At 34.2% G+C, this 15,208-nt stretch overlaps 1 protein-coding gene across 2 annotated transcripts in view; it reads right to left on the minus strand.

Annotated features, from left to right (window-relative positions):
- Window positions 1-15,208, minus strand: part of LOC126737338 (extracellular serine/threonine protein CG31145) — a 601,920-nt gene that overhangs the window by 502,432 nt on the left and 84,280 nt on the right. For both annotated transcript variants that reach the window (XM_050442201.1, XM_050442202.1), the window contains one exon: window positions 4,568-5,596. In XM_050442201.1, the coding sequence (XP_050298158.1) occupies window positions 4,568-4,788 (221 nt within the window). In that variant the 5' untranslated portion in view covers window positions 4,789-5,596. The remainder of the gene's footprint in view (window positions 1-4,567; window positions 5,597-15,208) is intronic.

Below are 15,208 nucleotides of genomic sequence, written 5' to 3' on the forward strand. Positions count from 1 at the left end.
ATTTTTGGCAGAGGGACTTCAAAAATTTGGTGAATGGGGCTTTCCCCTCACACGATCCGATATACGACATGTTGTCAACAGCTATTTGGATCGTAAGGGAATGAGGATAGCGAAGTTCCGAGATAATATGCCAGGGCAAGAGTGGTTTTATTGTTTTTTGAATCGAAACAAGCGTCTAACTGAGCGAATCGCACAAAACATTAAACGAGCCAACGTCATGTCAGAGCAAACGTGAATAGAGAAACTATTGTGGAATATTTTTCGAATTTGAGGGACACGTTGGAGGGAGTGCCAGATACAAACATCGTCAATTACGATGAAACTAACATAAGTGATGACCCGGGTCGTGTTAAAGTGTTGTGTCGTAAAGGCTCAAAACGAGCGAAGAGAATAATGGATTCAAGTAAAAGCAGCATCTCTATCATGATGGCTATTTCTGCATCTGGCCTATTACTACCGCCTTACACAGTTTATAAAGCTACGCATTTATATCCCACGTGGGTGGAAGGGGGAGTAGAAGGCGTTTTCTACAACCGTACAAAAAGCGGATTGTTCGACGGGCCCACCTTTGAAGACTGGTTTGATAAGATTGCGTTGCCATATTTGAAAAATCTCCAAGGCCCAAAAATAATAATAGGCGACAATCTGTCAAGCCATGTGTCTTTACATGTTCTTGAGGAATGTGAAAGATTTAATATAAGATTCGTTCTATTTCCGCCAAATTCCACGCACCTTCTTCAACCCTTAGACGTGGCATTTTTTTCCCCATTGAAAAAAAAAATGGCGGGCTGCATTAACAGATTGGAAATTACAAAATAAGGGATGTATTCCTAAATCAGAGTTTCCTAGAGTTTTTAAAACCACATTAACTGCCATGGAACCTACAATGCAGCAGACCATCAAGTCGGGATTTCGAGCATATGGAATCTTTCCCTTGAATCCGGAGATAGTGTTAAACAAAATTCCAGTTCCAAACGCTCAGGATGATGTTCCTGATGAATGGTCTGAAACGTTCGTTGGCTTACTTCAAGATAAACGACTTACTGAAGAACCGACGCCTAGAAGAGGCAAAAAGGTCAATGTGGCTCCCGGAAAAGCTATACAACATCCAAACAGAAGGATCTCCTCTTCATCATCAGATTCATCATATGAACTAGATCTGTCAAATGAGGATGAAGCCGATGAACGATTTGATGGTGAAAGCGAAAAAGAAAATGAACTTGATGGAGGATGAAAATAATCAAAGCGGAAATAATAACGAAGTCCAGGGTGCTTTTGAGGATCCAAAAGCCGCAATTATAACAACTGACACCTTTGTCATAGTAAAATTGACCAACTTAAAGACAATAAAAAACTATGTCGCCTGTATCAAGGAAGTTTTGGATCAAGATACATATATGGTTTATTTTCTGAGAAAGCACGAATCTTTCAAGATGGGAGATTATTATACTTACCCCCAAACTAAAGATGAAAGTTTCATTGAAAGACGTCAACTAACGCTTGTGCTCAGATCTGTAAAAGACGCACGAAGGGGCCGATACCAATTTAAATTTCCGGGTAATATAAGCACTTCTTAGAATAATATAGTATTATAATAATTAAATAATATTTTTTTTTATTTCTTGTGAGAATAATTTTTCAGTTAATAAAGGAGTTTGTTTTATTTATTTTGTAAACAAATGCTTATGAATATATCTTATGTTATCTTATATATTGTTTCTCAATTATTGTGTTTTCCTCATATCCAAAAAAATATATTTTTTTCATCTAGAGACGTGGGAAACTTTTTATTTTTGAATTTTTGTGTGCGACTACACCCCAATGCATGTCAAAATTCGAATATAAGCAAAAAACAATAGGTGTCCAAATTCACCCCACACATAGGGGTGAATTCGGACACTATTTAGGTTAAAAAAAATATATTAAGAAATTTTTTCTTGTGTGGAATGAATCGACAAAAGAAATTTATTTATTTTTTTTGAGATTTTTAAAAAAATAAATGTAGCTGGTATTTGAAAAAATACCGGAAAATCGTCCGAATTCACCCCAGATGACGGTACTTATAAATGGTTTGCCAATAAAAACTGTTAATTCTTATCTCGTTTTACCAAGGGACACAAAAAAGAAGGTGATGATTGAAGGACATGATTTTTAAAATATTTCTCAAATCATGCAAAATATTTTACTTGGTGTTAGTTTAAACTGATAAGTTGACGGTATTTGGCTGCTTAAGATGCCTCGCGGTAAACATGTATCTGTCGATATTAAAAACAGAATTGTTGATTTATACAAAAGTGGTCAAAAGCAGATTGCTATTGCAAAGACATTTAGGTTACATAGATCTATCGTGTCTCGTATAATTAAGCAGTTTCATATAAATAGCCATTTATCTGTTAAGAAAAAGTCAGGGAGGCGTAGAAAAACCACTCCATATACCGATAAACAAATTATCAAAATTGCTAAAAATTAGCCTTTTCTGGGATCCAATAAGATAAAGCACCGCATATCCGAAGAGCTTGGAATAAACGTGACTTTGAGGACGGTGAGAAATAGATTATTAGATGCCAAGTTATTTGCCAGAAGACCTGCCAAAAAACCGCTGCTGTCAAAAAAAATAGACGTTCCCGTTTAAGTTTTGCCAAAACGCATCTACATTATACAGAACATGATTGGAAAAAGGCAATCTGGAACGATGAATCCAAGTTTTGTTTGTTCAAAAGTGATGGAATTGTGTATGTTAGACACCCTGTCAATGAAAGACTCAACCCCACGTATACCTGTCCAACAGTGAAACATGGTGTGGAGCAGTAATGGTTTGGGGATGCTTTTCCGGCTATGGTATGGGCCCCCTATATAAAATAGAAGGTATACTGGACCGGTTTCAATATAAGGACATATTAGAGAGTCAAATGATTCCATATGCTGATGATACTATGCCTTTAAGACATTTATTTCAACAGGACAACGATCCCAAGCATTCTTCTCGGTTCGTAAAAGCTTGGTTCAGAAAGGAAAACATGAATGTCATGGAATGGCCTTCACAATCCCCTGATCTCAATCCAATTGAGAATCTGTGGGACATTTTAGATTTCAAAATCAGAGGAAACTCTTATAAAAATCAGCAAGAATTGTTTGAAGCATTGAAGGAAGCATGGGTGAATATGGATCCAGGGATTATTTCTAAGCTAATAAGATCTATGCCAAAACGTTGTGAAGATGTAATTAAGAATAACGGGTACTTTACAAAATATTACCTTTTTTTTTTTTTATTTATTAGAAATGAAATAAAAACGAATATTAAAAAATGTTGCTTTACTTTTTTCCACCTAAAAAATAATTTTTTAATACAAAAATACTAAGGACAAGGAAACATGTTTTTTTTTTCTTAATATTAAATTGCTTGTGTAATAATAAATTACTGGAATTAATTTTACTTCTGGTTTACATTCACTGCTTGAAAACATAAAGTATTTTCAAATGTTGCTCTACTTTTTTCCACTACTGTACTAAATTTTAAAATAAAATTCTAGTTAAGTATATCTCTTACTACTCTTTAGTAAACACATCAGCTTCTGTAATCTTACGAATGACTTCAAATTTCGTGCAAATTTTTCAAATTTAAATTTTCCGCCACACGGCCTCATCTGTTTTCGTTTTAGCAGTATGCGTCATTATATACAATGGATAATTGTATGCATTAGCACACATTGGTATAAGTAAATAAAAATGTAAAGTAAATAAAGTAATTATTTACCCATTAATTGATTATACAATTAAATTGCCCCCTAAATTACCAAACTTCTTTTTTATCTTAACTAAGGGACGTAAACAGATATTTGATAGAGTCCATTAACTGACATCTGTCAAACCTTGGTCTTGCAACAAAGATAACTTTTCATGACTCAGCGCTGAAAGCGAATAACAAATGATGTTGACTAATAAAGTTAAAAAATGGCACTGACATCTAAAATAAACCATGTCCTGGAACTTTTTACGGAGATCGTAAAATCTTCTTATTTTAATAACATATATAGAAAAGAGAAGAAAATAACCTTAGGTTAACTTATTTATATTGAATTTTATTGCGAGCCTTATTTTATCTTGCCTAAGGCCTTAAGGACAGAGAACAATATTGACGTTTTCCAAACTTTGCAATAGATCGTTTTTCGTGCCTAAAACCAGAAAAGGAATGCCGAATAACGTTGATCGATGACAGATAAATTTAAAAAATACCACTATGAAAAAATGAATGTCAAATCATGTCTTGACATTTTTTACGGAGGCCGTAAAACCGGGTTTCTTTTTTTATGTTAATAACATATGTTTATAGACAAGAGTTAGTAAATAGCCTAAAGCTTTCTTAATTGTATTACGTTTTATCGCGAGCCTTTTTTTGTTTTGCCCTAAGCATAAAGGATAAAAAACAAATTCTGAAAAGGACTCTTCTGAATGGGTATCTTTCTTTTATATTAATTGTTACGTATCGAACAGATAGACGAAAAATTTCAGGTTTTGAACAGAGTTTATCGCTTTCTCTACCTAATTTTTATTTGATTGATTAACTCACCTGTGTGTCTTCTGCAACAGCCTATTCCGATAAATATTATATGCACTATCAACATCATTTTTCCTCACGGGTCTTCTCACTTTACCGTGACTGGGTACTAAATGTCTCTTGGATACCCCCAGATCCATTTGAATGTCAAGCACTATCATAAACGTAAACAGTACCGCGACGATGCTAAAACACAAAACTAGACGTTCTTTTAATCTCGTATTACGAAACATTTTGTCTGTTGATGGCTTTATGGTCGCGAGTCGTTTGTTGGGTAACACTAAACTCGTAGAGTCAACTTGGGCCGTACCAGACGGTGGTTGATGACCACAGATTTCATCTGGCGGAGGGCTGTATTTAGTTTTTTCGCGAACCACCCGGGGTTTTGCATGCACAGAATCACATATTATTGGCGCTTTTCTCAAAACTAATTCCGAATAATTATTGTTCTGGATGCTCGGTGGACCACTACTACATTTATCTCGAGATAACAAACGCTTATCTATTAACTTATCGCATTTCGTATTAAATAAGTTATTATTATTTGGAAATTTGCTCGTTACAGTCTTATTACCGATAACCTTTTGAAGAGTTTTTGTTGCCTTATTGTCAATCTTCTTAAGTAAAGCGCCTAGTTTAGACACTTTTTCCGGACGATGGACGTCTGGACTGGACCTTGCCAAACAGTCATTCACCAACTTTCCAAAATCTTCATGCTTGCAATCCACAGACCTGGATTTACTCAGACCCTTTTTCTTAGGCAAAATAGGGCTATAATGGTCCTGGATATAACCAAGGGTCTCCGAACTGTCCGGATTTTGGTATGTGTGATTCTTCGAGTACCTTCTGGCTAATATAATAGACTTTTCCGGACGTATATCGATCAGTGTAGGGGTAGTGGGGTAGCGAGGGGTGTTGATGATGATGGTGGTGGCGACCTGATCGCGAGGCACCAATGGCGAGCTGCACCATCGCAACTGTTGCGGAGTAGGTGGCGAGGGAGCCAGGTTATTTCCTCCTAAAGGAGAGAGGGTATTTTACCTGAAATGAAAAAAAAAATGTGTTAAGTGTAAGATATATGGGACCCATATATTTCAAGCACTAAATTTTTATTCAGGGGCAAAAAGATAATAGCAAAAAGTACATTGATTAAATTGAACTTCGTTAGTTGTATGCTGTAATTGGCTATCAGCAAAGTCAAATAGAACACCAACACATACTCAGCGTAAGAAATACATTAATACCAGCCTAGCGCTTTGGGCCAGAGGTCAGGGCTATGACTCTATAAAAAAACGTCAACAATTTAAAATCATTAAAAATTATTAAAATTGAAATTCTAGCTTATTTCTTTACCGAATAAAAAGTGTCAAAAATTACAAAACTAAACAAGTTAATATGTTTCTTCTACTAGAACAAACATAGACAAAAACCAAAGACCATATTTCTACAAATGCCTTCTTATTTTAAAAAACTTACACACTAACCAGAACGTACTTCACCCACTGAGTTATAAAATGCGAATGCACAGCTAACAATATTTATATTCATTAGCCAAAAAATAATAGTAAGTGTTCAGTGTATCAGAAGTTAAGCCCGATTAGTGTAGTCAATTTAACTAATCATTATAATCACTTTTTTACAGTCTTTATTTTACCAATAAGATTTGTAAAAGAAATTAAATTATAAAGGGGTATTAATATGAAATGTTATGAGAGGTATCAGTTGCAGGATCAATAAAGATTTTATGGCACAGGCATTAAAGTATAATGATAAAAAGATTTTATGTATTTGGTTATTGGTATTACTGTTGTACGAGGTTAAATTTAAGCATTTAGAATTTTGTTTTATTTTCAATAGAAAAACTATGCCCACTAAGCTGTGTATGTAAACCAAAAGAAGATTTGATCATGTTTTAAGTTGCGTATTGTTTTCCCAATATGGGTAGATGTACAGTCAGGGCACCTAAGGCGGGAAACGCCACTAAAATTGGGAATTTTTTGTTTAGTATTGACTAAATGTATGCCAAGTGTAGTAGCTTTACAAAAAATTTTGATGTTTGATATACAGTGACCGCCTAAAGTTCCACATAAATTGGATAAAAATTAGAGACATGATTTTTTGAGAAAACGCTCGGACCCGTCTATTTTTATTTTAAGTTGCATTATTTCAGATAAATTTTTGTATGCAGGGTGGAACAAAAAAAAGATATGACGTCATCGGTCATTTTTTTAAATGGAATGCTATATTTTTTTATTGAATTTATGAAATATAGGCGAAATTCCAAGCAAGTTTCGTATAACACACCTTATCTCAAAAGTCAACTGTTTCAGAAATATTTACATTTAACCAAAAAGAAAGCAAGTAAGTACGTCTATTTACAAATTAAGATAAAATGGAGGATAAAATGTTATAAACTGTGAAAACTCTTATTAATGTATCAAGTGTTCAAACTGATCCCCATTTACTTCTTGGCAGAAAACAAGACGGTTAACAAACTCATGTAAAACACTATCAATTATTTCGGGTGATATACGTCTAATATTATATCTAATTCTATTTTTCAAATCTTCTACGTTGTTTGGCTTCTAAATATAAACTTTACTTTTCAGGTACCCCCATAGAAAATAGTCGCAGGGATTTAGGTCTGGTGACCTGGCCGGCCACTGTATTGGTCCTCTTCGTCCTATCCATCTTCCTGGGAACACTGTATCCAAGTAATTACGGACATCTCGAAAGAAATGTGGCGGTGCGCAAATTATCTGTTGGGACAGCAGGGTCTTGTTCGTCTGGGTATAGGCCAGCCAAAGCAGGGATAAGATCTTCTTGAAGAAAATTCAAAAAGCGTGGTCCTGTTAAGTTTTCTTCGAAAAAGTATGGCCCTATTACTTTATTTTCCACGATACCAGCCCAAACATTAATAGATTTATGGTACTGTGTATGAGCCTCAGTTGCCCAGTGTGGATTTGACACTGACCAGTACCGACAATTTTGCCGATTTACAACACCGTTTAAACAAAAAGTTGCTTCATCCGAAAACAAAACTCGTAACACAAACTGATGGTTATTATTGCAAATGTTCATCATTTGCTCGCAAAATTGGTTTCTTCGATCAGGATCGTCCTCATTTAATTCGTGTATTTTTTTGGACGACCTGATCTTGGCAAATCCCTAACATGACCTGAAGTTATGAATTTGAGCACTATTCTACTAACTGTTGACTGAGAAATAGGATGGTTTGGGTATTTGGCATTAAACAGTTCACTTACTTCTTTTCGCGTGCGCACTCGATCCCCGTACCCTAGCATCATCAAAATTTCAATTCGTTGGGTTTCCGTAAAATTTGCTATAATTTATTCTGATAAAAACTATATATTTTCGAACTGACAGTGACATTTAAAAATGGAGATTCTTTACAAGTCCAACCATGGAAATAGAAATAATTGGCAGTGTTTATAACATTATTTTTATCCTCGATTTGACCTTAATTTGTAAATAGACGTACTTATTTGTTTTCTTGTTATTTAAATGTAAATATTTCGGAAACAGTTGAGTTTTGAGATAAGGTGTGTTATACGAAACTTGCTTGGAATTTTGCCTATATTTTATAAATGCAATAAAAAATATAGCATTCCATTTAAAAAAATTACCGATGACGTCATATCTTTTTTTTTTGTTCCACCCTTTATACAAAAATTTATGTGAAATAATGCGCAACTTAAAAAAAAATCGACGGGTCCGAGCGTTTTCTCAAAAAATCATGTCTCTAGTTTTTATCGAATTTATGCGGAATTTTAAGCGGTCACTGTATAGTCAGTTAACTTTTTGAAAATTTGGGAAGAATACAAACCTAACTTTAAATTAAATAGGCACTGCACTAATCGGGATTAACTTCCGATACACTTTTGGCTAATAAATATAAATATTGTTAGCTGTGCATTCGCATCTTATTACTCAGTGGGCCAAGTACGTTCCGGTTAGTGTGTAAATTTTTTAAAATAAGAAGACATTTATAACGATTTTTTTCGGTTTTCGTCTAGGTTTATTCTAGTAGAGCCACCTTTAACGAGTAAGTAATTTTTAATTTCGTTTAGTTCTGTAATTTTTTACACTTTGTATTCTGTAAAAAAATAATCTAGAATTTCAATCTTAATAATTTTTAATTATTTTAACGATTTTAAGCTGTTGACATTTTTTTGTAAACTTATAGCCCTGATAATGGCTTCCGTTGAAAAGAACTAGGCTGATATGAATATATTTCTTACGCTGAATACGTGTTGGTGTTCTATTTGACTTTCCTGATTAGATAGTAAATGTTATTTCAGTCAATATAATAAGATGTTCATTATACTTGGCTCTTACATGCATTTCAGTACAAACGTCCATGATTCATTACTCTGAAATCGATTTTCATGTCTAAAAGTTGAAAAACTCTTAATTTTTTACAAGCATAATTTTGTTAAGATCGTTCGTGATGAGCGTGCCTGAAAAAGTTTTTTTAACTTTTCCTTTATGGTCTGAATCCACTTGAAATTGCGTTTTATTAAATAATTGATTTCACTACATACGACAAGCATTAATAATAGCATTAATACATGAGTATTATATTATTACTCTTTATAAAGATTAACTTTCATGCCTAAAAATTTTAAAAAAATACACAATTTCCTTGTCTCTACCATATATCATATTATCATCTATTACGGTTTGATTTATATCAAATTGTGGTTTTCTTACGTAGTTATAATAGAGTTTTATAATCGCATCATTTTATTACGATTGTTTTGTGTATGGGCTTTTCCACACACGGTATTCTGGGTTGTGATTTTTTTTTCTTCAATAAAACACCAATTTTTCGGTAAATAAGTGTAATTAGAAGAATGAAATAAAGCACTGCACTAACCGTACAATTCTGTTATTGTTGTATAAAATATACAAATAAAAATTTTACAAAGTAAAATTCTGATTCAAACCGAATCTTGTGTTATATACTGTTTAATGACCTGTTGGCCTAAAGTTAAAAGTGTGAATGTATATAAAAATATGGATGGAGTGGAGAATGTGGCTGTGTAAAATGCTTACATAATGAAACGTTGCATTTTTGATTATAGGAGGATCTTTGTACTATTTGTCGGCTCGGAAAGTGAATAAGCGGTTTTAAGAAATTAAAATCTAATAACTCTGTTTATAAAGCTAAGACTGTTTATAAAACTTAATATGCCGCCTGTAATAAAATATTAAATTTATATCATGCGGCTGGCGCGGCGACTAAATAAATTATAGTCTAAACAACGATTGTCTATGATTGTTGTCTAGGATAGATTCTCATGGCTGAAAATGAAAAAGAAAATTAATTCCCTTGCTTGTTCCTCATATGGCATATTTATTACAGCCTAATTCATCCCAAAATTATGTTTTCTATGTAGTTAACTGCAGAACACCCGCGGCCTGCGCTCAAAGATGAATACCTTCTTTAGTGCTGCGTCTACTTCTGGCTATGATATTATCTCCATCACAGAAACTTGAAATACTCCAAAATGATATACTTGATGGTGAAATCCTTCCCAACTCATACGTAATGTACCGTTCTGACAGAAGAACTGACCCTGTTACTGCTTCAAGGGGTGGTGGTGTTCTACTGGGGATTCTGAGCCACAGTCTCGGAAGCCCTCGACCTCTCTGCGATCAGCCAAGAAATACCGGAAATTGACCTGGTAGGATGTAGAGCCAAATTTAATTATTTCATACTGTATATTCTTGTACTGTACGTTCCTCCTTCCATCGACTCCGTGCAATTAGAACGCTTTCCCGAAGCTTTTTCCATGGTTAATGCAATCTATTCTGAACATGTGATTATCCTGGGAGACTTTAATGTCCCCACTTATATTGAACACTCGGTATCTCCCAATAGTAAATGTCAACTAAGTAATTTTGTTGATTTCCTGAACTATAAGTAATTCAATAACGTAGTAAATAACAATCTTCGCTGTTTGAATTGAATTTTTGCAAGCTTTAATCTCTGTACTTAACAGCGGTGCATCTTTTGTCCGGGAGGACACTTACCATCATCCTTCTCTGTCATTTGAATTCCATGAAGGCCTTACCTCTCTCAATAACCTACCCCTTAATAAAGCTGAAACAAAGGAATTTAATTTTAGGAAGGCTAACTTTCCACTATTGTATCAGCTACTGCTAGATACTGATTGGTCGCCTGTTATGGTGCAGCAAGGCGTCAACTCTACATGTGATGTTTTTTATGATATACTGAACAACACTTTCGTTAGAGCGGTACCCTTCAAGGTAAAACGTACAAGACGTTTCCCTCCCTGGTTTTAGGGGGACATTATTCGTAATATATATAAAAAGGAAAGAGCATCTCGTGATTTTAAGATTTCCAAGTCTAATCATCATCTAGAGATATTTAGATCTCTGCGCAAGACAATTAAAGTTCTAACCGCACAAGCCTACAAAATGTGCATCCATAGTATTGAGAACAAAATAACCTCCGATCTGAGTGAATTTTGGTCTTTTATTCGAAGCAAACGTAATCAGTCTCAAATCCCCGGCTCAATGAAGCCTTCTAACCAATCATACAATACGCCTGACAGCATTGTGTCAGCTTTTGGAGATTATTTTAGGAGTGTATACACGAACTCACTTCCCAGCGATTATCCTGTCGTCTCTGAACCTCCCTTAACTTGCATAGACGTCATCGCCCTCGCGGCTACCGACATAATAACGGCGAGAAAGTGTCTCAAAAGTAAAATGACCTCTGGCCCAGATCTAATTCCTAATTTTTTAGCTAAGAACTGCTCTGTTGCACTAACAGACCCTCTGCTCCACATTTTTAATCTGATCCTTAACACTGGTATTTTTCTTAATATGTGGAAGCAAGCCAAAGTTTGCCCTATGTTTAAAAGGGCGATGCTGCAAGAGAATTACCGCCCTATATCCATTCTGTACAATTTCTCAAAGTTATTTGAGTTGGCTCTATATAAATTAATTTTTCCCAAGGTTAAGTCCATTCTGGCCAACGATCAACTTGGCTTCGTTTCTGGTCAATCATGTACTACAAACCTAGCATTCTTTTCTCAAAATAAGCTTGCACGCGAGTTTGGATTGTCCGGTCGCTTGATAAAGCTCCTTAACTCCTATTTAATTGACCGCTTTCAGTTTGTAATGGTCGAAGGCTTTAGATCTGCTTGTTTTTCACCCACCTCTGGAGTTCCTCAGGGCTCGGCGTTTAACCTTTTCTTTAACGTTTTTGCTAATGACTTGATCTCCACCCTCAATTGCTCTCGGTTAGCATATGCTGATGACTTAATGCTTTTGCATAGGATTGACTCTATAGCAGATTGTGGTCAACTGCAAGAGAACATCAATACTGTACACCATTGGTGCACTTTGAACAGGCTTAACCTTAATGTTTCCAAGTGTAATGTGGCCAGCTACTTTCGAATCAAAAGTCCAGTTATCTTTAATTACCCAGGCAATGGGGAGTCTCTGGCAAGGTCTACCTGTTTTAAGGATCTTGGAGTCATCTTTGACCAAAAATTTTCTTTTATCCCTCACATCGAAGATACTGTATCTAGAGCTACTCTGATGCTGGGTTTTATTATTAGAAATTGCAAACTTTTTTCGAACACTGCTACTGCCAAAACTCTCTACTATGCCTTTGTTAGATCCAGGCTGGACTACAGCTGCCTCATTTGGTCTCCCATTTACATTTACCAGCATATTCACCTAATCAGTCCAACGGCAATTCCTTAAATGTTTGGCATTTAAGGATGATGAAGTCTATTCTCCAAAGGGTTTTGACCATAACCTGTTGCTCTCCAGATATATCGAACGGTCTCTTGCGAAGGGGAGAGTAAATGCATTCGGTGAAATTCTTGTTTAATTTACTTAACCATAAAACTGACTCCCATCCCCTTTGCAAAGGATTTGCTTTCATATACCACGCCCAGGAACTAGATAGTGTCCAGCTTTTAACTTGGACACAGCCAGGTCCAACATTCTGTACCAGAGTCCTATTCACTTTATGTGTCAAAACTTTAACACTATTGCTGATTCCTATGATATTCGCCATGACAATCTGGCACTTATTTTGAGTCACCTGCGTATGGTCGATGAGGGAGGCTAGGTTAATTAGTTCTTAGTTTGAATAATTAATTCTTGATTCTTATCCTAATTTAGTGTTGATTTTTTATTATCTATTTTCTCAAACTCACTACTTTTTTTATTATATAGAAATTCTTTTATAGTTTAGTTGCATGGATCTTATATAGTTCATGCATTTCTACTTGTACATTTATATATTTAATTGATCTTCCTGTAACTGAGTATTTGTAACCTGATGGAAATAAAGCTTATTATTATAATTATTATTATTACAAACGACAAGCATCATTTTATTACGATCTTTCGGTGCTCTGAGATTAAAAACCTTCATACCTAAAAAATAAAAAAAAAACTGAATTTCTCTGTCTCTATCTTACTTCATATCAGAGGTATCATTATTTCAGCCTGTCTTATATAAACATTATTTTATTATTATTTATTGTTTTTCTTTTGTTATCACACATAAGTGGAAATCTTCATTCGCTGGGTCGCAGTGCTCAGGGCTCTAAAGATGTTCACTTACTTTATAGAAAGAGTAGGGCGTATTGTCCATGTCCTTGCCAAGATAACTGCTTCTTGCTTAGAATATTGAAATACTAGAATTACACAACTTTGAAAATGTTTGATTTTTGAACATGTTGAACTCAAACAATAACTTTTTCACATTTCTTGGACTTGTTCCATAATTCTTTCAATGCATGCAGATGCATTGTCATGCTTTAAAATATGAAACGCATCTACACACTATATCCTTGGATAAATGTTAACCTCTTATGCCTATCAACAAATTTCATTTACAATTTTTTTACAAAAGTTTATATAAGAGGGGCAGGAAGTTCAGGGATTCATTCGGCGCGCACCATTTCGATTAAAATGCATGAAAATGAAGGCCAAATCACAAAAGGCCTCCGCTATACGGTGCTTGGACATCAACAGAATTTTAATAAACCAGCAACTAAATCGGTATTATATTTTACTTGGCCGTGCTCCGCTGATTGTGAGTTCAAGTTCGATACGGTTAAATAAAAAAAAATAATTCAGGAAAAGTTTCGTTTTCAGGTCTAGTGCTTCTATATTCATTTTAAATGAATGTTAGCTTGTATATAGTAAATATGTTGCAGCATTTTGTTTTTCCATTTCATTTCATTTATAGTAAATTATGGCATATTCTCCATTCTTTACTCAAATAAATCATTATATTGAAATAAATTTCAATAATTACTATAACTTAAACAATCTGCTTCTCAAAATATTCATTTCTATGAACTAAATCATGTGGATATATTATCATCTCTAAAAACACTAAAAAATAAAGAGACTGTAGGGTTTGACAGTATACCCTTTTTTCTCCTACGTGATTGTACGTCTACTTCCGCAGAATCTCTGTGTATACTTTTCAATTTGTCACTACGTACGGGCACTTCTTCCAACGTCTGGAAACAAGCAAAAATGTGCCCTGTTATTAAGTCAGCAGACAGAAATATGGTGAAGAACTATCGCCAAATGTCTATTTTGTCCAACTTATCTAAAGTCTTTGAGACCTGCATTTATAGCAACCTGTTTCATCAAATTAAACATCTGATTTTACCTAATCAGCATGATTTTTCATAGTCACTAATCCAACATCATTTCTGTGGAACACATATGCTAAACTGCTATAACTTGATGTAATTTATAGTCGGCACGCTTTACCCTAACACATAAGTAATGAAAGTTCCCCGGTTAACAAACCAGCGCGTGTAAGTAATAATGTTTTATTTTCTACTAAAATAATTAAAAAAAAACGTTAAAACATATAAACAGAGGAGCAAAAATATAAACATTAAAAAAATTATAACATTAAAAATCATAACATTAAAGGAAATTTAGTCTGAAATTAAATACATATAAATAATTAAATTTAATTACTAAATATTAATTAATTATATTTTAATATTAAATTAATACATATTAATACATATCATACATTAGTCTGATTTTCAAGATATGTCAGTGTCGGAATAATTAGATTCATTACTACTTGAATAGTCATCTTGGCATATAATTAGTGGTCGTACCTCGTCTATCAGTTGCTCGGTTTGATAGTTTTCAGCTATAATTTTTTCTGTGTGATTTATAGGTTTTTCCTCTCTCTCATGTTTCATCCTTTATTTGATGTAAGGATTCTTTCCATAAATTAAGGACACTGGCTTCATCGGTTGTTTTGGAAGCGTGCTTATCATAATAATTTTTTGCTATGCCTCAAATCAACTCAATTGGATTATATTGGCAGTGGTAAGGCGGTAATCGCAGGACTTTTCGGCTTCTTTATTGCCAAAATAGATGTCAATTGCTCCATGTTATTTTTTTTGTTTAAAATAATTTTGTACTTAAAAATCACAAAGTAAATTTAATTAATAGCCTGATGATATCACTTCAAAATACCAAAAGGAATAGAATGTAAGTATAGATGTAATTCTACCTCTTTTTTATCTTATTAAATTACAGGGTTTTTTAAAATTCACTACATATTAAGGGCGTATTCCTGAGGTCAAA

The sequence above is a fragment of the Anthonomus grandis genome, chromosome 6, assembly GCF_022605725.1.
Source record: "Anthonomus grandis grandis chromosome 6, icAntGran1.3, whole genome shotgun sequence".
NCBI classification, from domain to species: domain Eukaryota; kingdom Metazoa; phylum Arthropoda; class Insecta; order Coleoptera; family Curculionidae; genus Anthonomus; species Anthonomus grandis.